Source organism: Oryzias latipes, chromosome 6 (assembly GCF_002234675.1).
Source record: "Oryzias latipes chromosome 6, ASM223467v1".
In the NCBI taxonomy this organism is placed as follows: domain Eukaryota; kingdom Metazoa; phylum Chordata; class Actinopteri; order Beloniformes; family Adrianichthyidae; genus Oryzias; species Oryzias latipes.
The window spans coordinates 14,355,431-14,364,379 of record NC_019864.2 but is presented as its reverse complement, the minus strand read 5'-3'; the positions used below and the strand labels follow the sequence as shown (position 1 = coordinate 14,364,379).

At 39.8% G+C, this 8,949-nt stretch overlaps 1 protein-coding gene across 10 annotated transcripts in view; it reads left to right on the top strand.

Annotated features, from left to right (window-relative positions):
* Positions 1-4: 4 nt before the first annotated feature.
* Positions 5-8,949, top strand: part of plekha5 (pleckstrin homology domain containing A5) — a 99,921-nt gene continuing 90,976 nt past the window's right edge. For all 10 annotated transcript variants that reach the window (XM_020703921.2, XM_020703919.2, XM_020703916.2 and 7 more), the window contains exons 1-3: positions 5-120; positions 229-305; positions 2,809-2,866. In XM_020703921.2, the coding sequence (XP_020559580.1) occupies positions 29-120; positions 229-305; positions 2,809-2,866 (227 nt within the window). In that variant the 5' untranslated portion in view covers positions 5-28. The remainder of the gene's footprint in view (positions 121-228; positions 306-2,808; positions 2,867-8,949) is intronic.

The window sequence follows — 8,949 nt, the reverse complement described above, 5'->3', positions numbered from 1 at the left end:
ACGCGGTTGTCATACATTAGTGCCAGACATGGCGGCGGAGCTGCAGCCCGAGTGGATTTCTGCTCTCCCGTCTTCCTGGAGTTATGGGGTTACTCGGGACGGACGCGTCTTTTTCCTCAAGTAAATATATCTGTCCTGGGAGGGGGTGGGCAAGACGACGAGCAAAGTGGCCGCTTTAGTTTTTCGTGTCTCAGTCTCACGCGGCTTTTTTTCCCCCTCTCTCAACAGCGAAGAGGCGAAGAGTACAACCTGGCTGCATCCCGAGAGCGGCGAGGCGGTCGTCACCGGGCACCGGAAAACTCCAGGTACTCACGTCCGCGCGCCGTTCTCCCAACTTTTTCTGCGCAAACGCACGTCTTTCCCGCGCCGGGAGGGCTGGAAACGCGTGTTGTGAAAAGTGAGCCCCCCTCACGGCCGGCTCTTTGAAGTTGACGCAGTGTATCACAAGTCAGGAGGAGTTCCTTCCATTTCAAGCCACTGTGCCCATGAGCACAACGTTAGGCGGGGGGTTTGAACCCACGACTAACCGACAGCTTCCGCCCACTTCCACCACAACAATAATTATTATTTACTCCACAGAGGTGTCGTTCTCCTGCATCTTTTGCTGCCTTGTCATTGAGTTCCTGCGTGACAGACAGACTGCCTGAGTGGGCTGATAAGCTGCCATATAGGAGATGAACTAATTGTGCTTCTGCATCCCTGCAAAGAGCTCCACAAATCTTTAAAAAACAAGGTACTTCATTCTAAAATTAGCTCCCCAGCCGTGAATGAAGCTGGCATCATGCAGCTTTACCATGCATATGGCTGCAGTCTGCTGCAGGAGTTCATGCTGCAAGCATCAGATCCTATGGTTGATTCATTTTTTTTAGTAGAGCTGCAGCTAGTTAATGTTTTAATAATAACTTAATCTAAATGAAATCTGATTCTGAACAGGGATCGGACTTAATAATTCAGTCGTGGTTAATAATAATTGTGGAGTTAGAAGCCCCCCCTTCTCCGTGAATATGTAAAAGCTTTGTCTTTATACAGTACGTGTTGAGTTATGGCTCACATTTCATTTTCTCTTAAAGAATTAAGGCAAACTGTAATTTATTCCGAATATATGAGGTGCCAAGTTACAATCCTACAAATCAGAATTCCGTTCATGAGGCGTATTTTTCATTTGGTCTTTAACTCTCCATCTGACTCACTGGATCACCATTGTTTTCCTAATATTCCCTATCAGTCTGGTCTAAGTCAGTGTTTCGGCATGCCATGGTATTTTCCCAGCTGTGGAAGATAATCAGCTCTGGCTTGACTCCGGTCACAGACAGCATTGTGATGCAGATTAAATGATCAGACAAATAATTCTTTCTTCCTAGTTTTGTGGCAACAGTGCGGAGTACCTTTTCTCCTCATCCTCTCTGTGGTTGAAATATCTCAACACAACTCAAGCTGCCAAACCACTTTTTTCACTACATTTTTGCTCATCCTAGCATGTTACATATAATATACAATGTCTTTTGAAAAAAAGCATACCGTATTATGGACCTTTAATCAGATCAACATGTATTTTTCTCATAGACTTGCTGTGAAAACCAGGAGTTTTCATAATGTAACCAACTACAAGTTATTGCATTACTTGATGAAGGAATTTGTTTGACATAGCACTTCTTGTAGTGGGATTTATATGCATTTAGTCAAATTCATATGGAAAATGTAAGCATAGTTTCCCTAAACTGAAAGAAACTAAATGCAAACATAGTAAAAAAAAAAAAAAAAAGGAGATTACCGGTACTGTATTTTTTAGACTATAAGTCACTCAGGAGTAAAAGTCACAGATGCAAAAAAGTATAATAAAGAAGAAAAAAATCAAGTTTAAGTCACACTGAAGAATAACACTTTTGGAAAGATTTTTTTGGGACAAAATATGGCACCGACATTTAATCTTGATAGGCAAATCATAATAATGAAATAGATAACAATAGTCGACTGAATGTATTCACGCTTCAGTACAGCATTTAGCTTGATAAAGCAAAGCAGGAATGGAAGAAGTGTCTGGTTATTATAAATTATATATATATATATATATATATATATAAATTACAGCAACATTTGATGGTAACAAGTCAACTAAACAGTCTATATCACTTCAAATCAGCAAATCCACTGAATTCTAACTCCGCTAAGGCTGGCGCTTCTTCTTCTGTTGCTGTCAGTGGAAAAAAATGGATACACACACCTAAAAGGGTCCTCTTGTGGTTGTTTGTGGGAAAATAACAAACACGTGAGCCTATTTATTTTATTTTTTTCAAATCACAAACAAATTGCAAAGGAGTATAAGTCACACCCCTGGCCAAACTATGCAAAAAATAATGACTTATACTCTGAAAAATATGCTAAAAGGTGTGTAGCTATCTTTTAGCAAAAAAGTTACATTTTTTTTCATCCTGGCAGCTTTGTTGCGATGACTTGTGTAAAAGTATTTTTAAAAATTCTATCACGTTTAAAGAAATATTTCCTTGAATATTTTCATATTTAACATATAAAGATATGATCTTGTAGTGACACGTGATTCATGTTTGAAGGCATTTGTATCAATTGAAGCAGCTAACAGCCCCCCCCCCCCCCCCCCCCCCCCCAAAAAAAAAAAAAAAAAAACCCCACATTCTTACAGTTTTCTCAGAAAACCTTTGGTCAGCTTTTTAAATAGCTGTCATTGAAATGGTTTTGACAGAAATGTCATACCATAATGCTTTTTAGAGTTTTGTGATTTTGTCACTCTTCTTGATCAAATAGTTTGACTCAGTGTCTTTTTTCTCGTCGCAGACCTACCCACTGGATGGGAAGAAGGATTTACCTTTGAAGGAGCGCGCTGCTTTATCAAGTGAGTTCACCCTTACCCCGCCTAACACACCTGACCTCACACACATTAATAGCACCAGCATACAAAGGGCAGCAGAAGCAATGACTGAAAGACGTGGGTGTCATGATACCCTCACTCTAAAAGCAACACCAATTTTTTTTCTTTTTTGCTGATTTGGGATAGACGAATTGATTCAAAAGCTGTTCCTCCAGGAAAACATTGGTATGTTGTAAATTTGGAGGCATTACTCCCTTTTTTTCTGTGTTGTAAAAGGTTATCACACGAGTTAATGATTACACAACGACAGAGCAAATACCACACAGAGCCGGGCAAAGTGTGGCTGCTATTTGCGAGCTGTTTTTATTTATCCAGACATACCCTGCTGTAAACTTTGTCTACTTGGAGAGAAAAAAAACAGAGTTCAGCCAAGGTGTAATGTGTTCTCTCTTTCCTGACACGGATCTCACTGTTTGGATTCAGAAATGACACTCGTCTTGTGGCGCCCACAGATTGGGAGATGTCAGCGATCTTACAAGCTTACTGCAGACCGCATTGTGCAACATGGACCTAATAAACTGGAGTAAACATCCAGTTTGATGGATGCTCTATATATTCTACAGGCTGCTGATGTACAAACATGGCTTCTGCCCAGCTGAGAAACACTTTATCATTTGGTGGAATGTTTTCTCTTGCTCATTTAGTTTGTTTTAGTGGATCTGGTTTTGTTTCACTTTTTTACCTCTTTGTTTTTGCCCCACTGATCCACTTGTCATGGTTTACCACAATCCTATTGGTGAATTTAGAGATTGGTTGTATGTCTTTACACCAAAATAGCTTCAAGATATAACTCCTTTGTTTTGTCTTATCACCATTTGACTTCATTGCTTAAGACTGGCATTACAGCTTGATACAGGCTGTTTGCAGGACTAAAATGGGCAAACTTATGGGTCACGAAGGTGGGCCGCATGAAATAGCAAGGTCGTAGACTGCTTGGTGAGCCTGTAGAGTTAAAATGTTCATGCACATTTCTTTTTCTACAGGCATGCTAATAGCGATAGGTCATAACAAACACTTAAACAACATGCATGTGTAAAGTAAGGTTAAAGTAGGTTAGACTCAAGCGTGTCATAGCAATTTTTCAGTTTTTCAACATCTGCCCAAATCCTGTGAACTGAGCAAGGGGCCTGTGAGTTCAGCCTGAGTTTTACAAATGAGGAAATTATATCAGTACTTTGTGTATGCATCCTGCAAGAGACCTATGTGCACCCCCAGTGCATGCTGCATTCACACGGGGTCAGTTAGGACCCAGTGCTCACACCTTACTAAAGTGTGGCGTGAGGGCACTGTAGGACAGCATCACCCAAATGCCATAAGTGCATGACACAAATACTTCATGATACGCATGCGCTGCAATCGTACGTTCCATTTTCATGACGTCCCTTGAAGTGGCCATACTAACATAGAAAAAACTGCAAGACACATCTGGGCTCCTTTAAAGAGGTGAATTCTCCTCTGTATGTCCCTCCACGGGCCCGGACAACCCAAAAGCCCGCAGAGCCTGTATGGGTCAACCCCCAGACGGTTTTTAAGTATGGCTTTAAGAGTGTTACATGGTTCTGCTGTTTTGGACCAGAAGTGAAAGGTGCCCTGTTGATGACTGGTTATTTTTCTGATCCTTTGGGCCAAATTTTGGCGACTTCCTATTTCAAATATTGGTCAGTCGATGATGATGGTTATTTGTTGAGGTTGATGCTCCGTGCCTGTTAAATACCTTCACTCAGTTTTGTTCTCTATATGCATGAAATCCATATCCATCCCAAGTTGATACCCTGTTATTGCCGCTCTTGTCCACAGTTTCGTCCAGCTAAATCAAAAGATCAAAAGATGTGTCACACCCTGATTAATTTCCCGTCTAATAAAACCAGGCACCAAGTGAAATATTATGTCATTTGGTCTGTTCTTTCACCTGCAGTGGAGGGGGTATTTTGTAGGCGAACCTGCTGAAATCCAGTCATTTGGCTCCACTAAAGAAATTGCAGATGAGGGATATTAGCTTTATTATCCCTCTGGATCCGCTCTCCCTCTTTGACGTCCTCATGAATTTCATGGGGCTTCGCGTGGCAGCCTGCCAGGGGCTTCCTGACTTAACGGTGATAATTTTATATTCTACCATTTCATCAAAGCCGCAGAGTGCAAAACAGGCCTTGGTACCACGATCATTAGCTGATCTCTGCAAGGCATCCACACTTTTTGTTAGTTTGCGTGTATCCACCTGCTGAATGTGGAAGAAAAAAACTCTCAAGGAAAGCATTTGGATTCAAGGCAAGCCCGATGCTTACTGTTGAGCTGAAGAAAGACGAGTTAAGCTTCTTTCAGGTGAGCCTGATCCAGATCAAGCCCGTGAAGGAATACTAAAACAAAGTCCGCTCAACACACTGTATTTGTGTCGCTGTTACAGTGATAAGAATGGGCTTTTTTAGCGTGCAGATAATTTAGCTAGCACCCGGCGTAAAAATCCTCTCTGCGGTACAAATGACTACACTTCTTTATTCTTTTTTTACCGTCTCAGTGCTCTGGCACGTCCCTCTTCCTCAATTTCTTCACTTCTCCAGCCATTCAATTGTGCTTTATATTCTGTCACTGCCTATGTCTTTTTATTTATGCTCCAACAGCGCACACAAGGAACTAACAAAAGATCCAATCTTTTTGATTCCTACCACAGTTTAAAAGTGTACATTTTTCGGGTAAACGCACATACCAAGCCTGGATGTGACAGAGGTGCTGTGCTACAGTGGGCTGTACATCCGTCACATCTCTACAGCTTGTTTTCCTTTTGTTGTTTTTACTTAGAATTCCAGTCATGTGGTCACTAAAGCGAGACTCATAAAGATGTCTGTACTCCCTGGTAAATCTGTTCCTTTTGTAGCAATATTTGAGCATTTCACCATGATAATAACAGTTTATTAAGCTCCAGGTAATGAGGCCATCATTTCCTCATGACTATGTTTGGATGGTTTGTTTGCAGGTTTATGTGATGCCAACGCCCACAATTGGTACATTCTGAGGCTTTGTCTGTTTATAGAAGCTTCTGAAAACTCTTATGATATATGCTGCTGTTACTTTGAGATGCTATTTTATATTTTGTTGTTTGAGGCTAAAGCCATATTTAGCCATGAAAAAAAAAAAGATGTTCTTTTTTGAACCAAAATAATCAATAAAAGCAGGCATTAAACACAAGGCAGATCACAGAAAGGCTCCTGGGACTGTTGATGCTCAGAAAAAGACTTATCTGCTTCAGATGCTGGATGTGTGATTTGGCTGTTAACTTTGGGCTGCACAGTGAGAGCATCAAGCAGCAGATTGTGCTGACGCAGACTGTCCTCTGATGTGATGTGCTGGAAAGCGTGAGTTACAGGTTGTGGGTGTGACAGTGTGAATTATAGACCTGGTTCCTCCTGATATTTGATATTATTCAGCACTGTGAGTTTGAATGGGCAGAAACTGGCGGAGATGCTAATTAAATCAGTCATAGCTAACTGCTCTCCTCTATTATTGGGCTTCTGGATTGGATGTGGGTGGCCTAGTACAAACTGGCCACCACTTTCTGATAAGGAAGAAGCAGGTTTTGCTGAATGGATGTTTCTATGCAGGAACATTTAAAAGGAATCCTTTTAAAACTTAATTCATTTCAAATCTGCCACATTTCTGTTTGGATTTAGCTGTTATATATATATATTAACCTCATTCACAGATCATATAGAATGAGGCTGATGTAAAAGATTGCAAAGGCTCGGGAACCCTCATTTAGGTTTTCATGAAATAGGACTGGCATTATTGCCGAAAAGACTAAATGGATTGTTGTTTTTATTCTCCATTATGAATCAACGCGATTTGATTCTAACAAATCTTTGATCAAATTCCAATTCAAAAACCAAATTTAAGGGGTTGTGAAAAAACAGTTTTTCTAAAATTAGGGGTTTAAAGGTGCAACTTTTATTTATAATATGAAAGAAAGTATATTGAAACTAAGAGAAAAGCTATATTTTGTCCAAAAAATACAAGAAAGTATCAATTTCTTTCTTTGCTGAACTGCTTTTTCTAAATGAAGATCAATTGGGTAAAAAAAAATACATTTTTCAACCCTGATCTATTTAGAGAGGTCAGGTTCACATTTGCCTTAGAACCTGCAGGAGCTGAAACAAACACTATTCTTCTTATAGATGAACTTGACTGATACTTTACAAAGCATTGAAGGCTGGTGGCTCTGACGTGTTTTGCACATTGACCCTCACTTGTGTCCAGGTACCCACTGGGCTGTTTCATGCATTTAAAAACATGCAGGCATAGTAAAAGATAAAATTTCAAACCCCCTTTATATTCTTTTTTATATTCTGTCCTCTAAAAAAAGAAAATCTTTCACCGCAGCAAAAAACACATCATTTTGAAGGCTGATGTGGATATGTGTTTTCTTCTAATTCTCATGCCTCGCATACTAATGACAACTCCATGAATGAATGCTAAAGTGTTTATCAAAAGTAAATTGGTTGGAGTCAGTTTGACTGGTGCCAAAAAGCTTAATATTATAGCAAAACAGAGATAACTTCAATTAAGAGTTTGCTGCCGCTCGACTGACAGAAATGTTTATAGTAATTATGTTTGGAATAGGCAGGTGCAGATTCCTGCCAGTTCTCTGTCATCGTACTCCTCTATTCTTATTAATTCTGTCTGAGGAAGAAAGGGAAAAAAAAACCATGATTGCCAAAGCCTAAATTCATTGTTGTAGGCTGTTGAATGAGATGGCGACTATCTTCTTTGGAAATGACTAATGATTGGGTAATAAGTACATCTGACCTGCACAGGAAATCCAACTCCTGGTTGCTGTCCAGTTATTAATGTTTCACTTGATTCCATTTTGGAGGTGTCCTCTGAGGACACTTGCTGCTTCTGAGCGCTTATCATTATGACTTTCAACAAACGATATTCAAATTCCTCTGCTCTGCAACAAACACTTTAATTAGACTTTTTTCACTTACCACTGCATAATTAATCACTTGAAGCACAAAAGAGCATGTCAAATGAAAGTTTCTTTTGTGGATCAGTGTTTAGCTGTTAGCTTCTTTTCATCTTTAAAGGCCCTCATATTCACTGAACAATTAAAAGTGGAAGCATTGCATTAGTGTCAGATCGCTAGTTGCTTGTGGATATCTTCAAAAACCTATTTTAGAACCTTTTTAAAAATAATTTATTACACTGAAAGGACTGGATGAGTTGGTGTTCTTACATCTTAAATCAGATGTATTTTATGTAACATAACTAGTGTCAAAGGTGGTATACTTTTTGGATTTGTTGTTCTTGTTTTGTGGCTATGTTCAGTTTTTGGGGGAAAAATGTTGATTCAAAGTTTTGAACCGTTTTTTAGTGTCGATGCTCAATTTGCCAATCCTAACCGTCTGAAACATAAATCGAGAATGTCACCAGGACTACTTTATCCCTTTTTCTTTACAATTGTCATAAGTCAGTTTCTTTGTCATAAGTCAGTTTCTGCTCCTGTCTAAACTTGTTACGTAGCACTTGAAGAGGTCAACGCCAGAGACAAATAGGCCAGCCATGCATGCTCACAAACATGTGCTTATGTACTGGATGAAGAAAGTGAAGCAAAACTAGAATTAGAAAAAAAACTCAATCCAGGATTTAGACAGGTCCCTCCAAGGCAGATAAATTGGTAACACCATTCTTCTACCCCTTCTTACCCTTACCCCAAAAATGTCTTCATGCAAGCACCAGTTGCAGGTTATTCTTTGGACAGAAGTGTGACACTTCCATTGCAGTTGGTCATTTAACACTTTCTGCAGTTATCAGCTTGTCTCATCTGTTTCCAGAGTGGTTTGATCTTCAGACCCTGTGACCTCAGGCTAATGTAAAATCTCAGGGGGTCTGAAGAATAACATATCATATCTTAGTCTTCAAACATAAGGACTTCTCTGAATGACACCCATCGAGGTGGAAAAAATAATGATCAATGACCTATAAACTAGAGCTAGAGCAAACACAAAATCCCCCGGCGGCCGCATCGCAAATGAATCCAATTACAACGCAGTATTCTT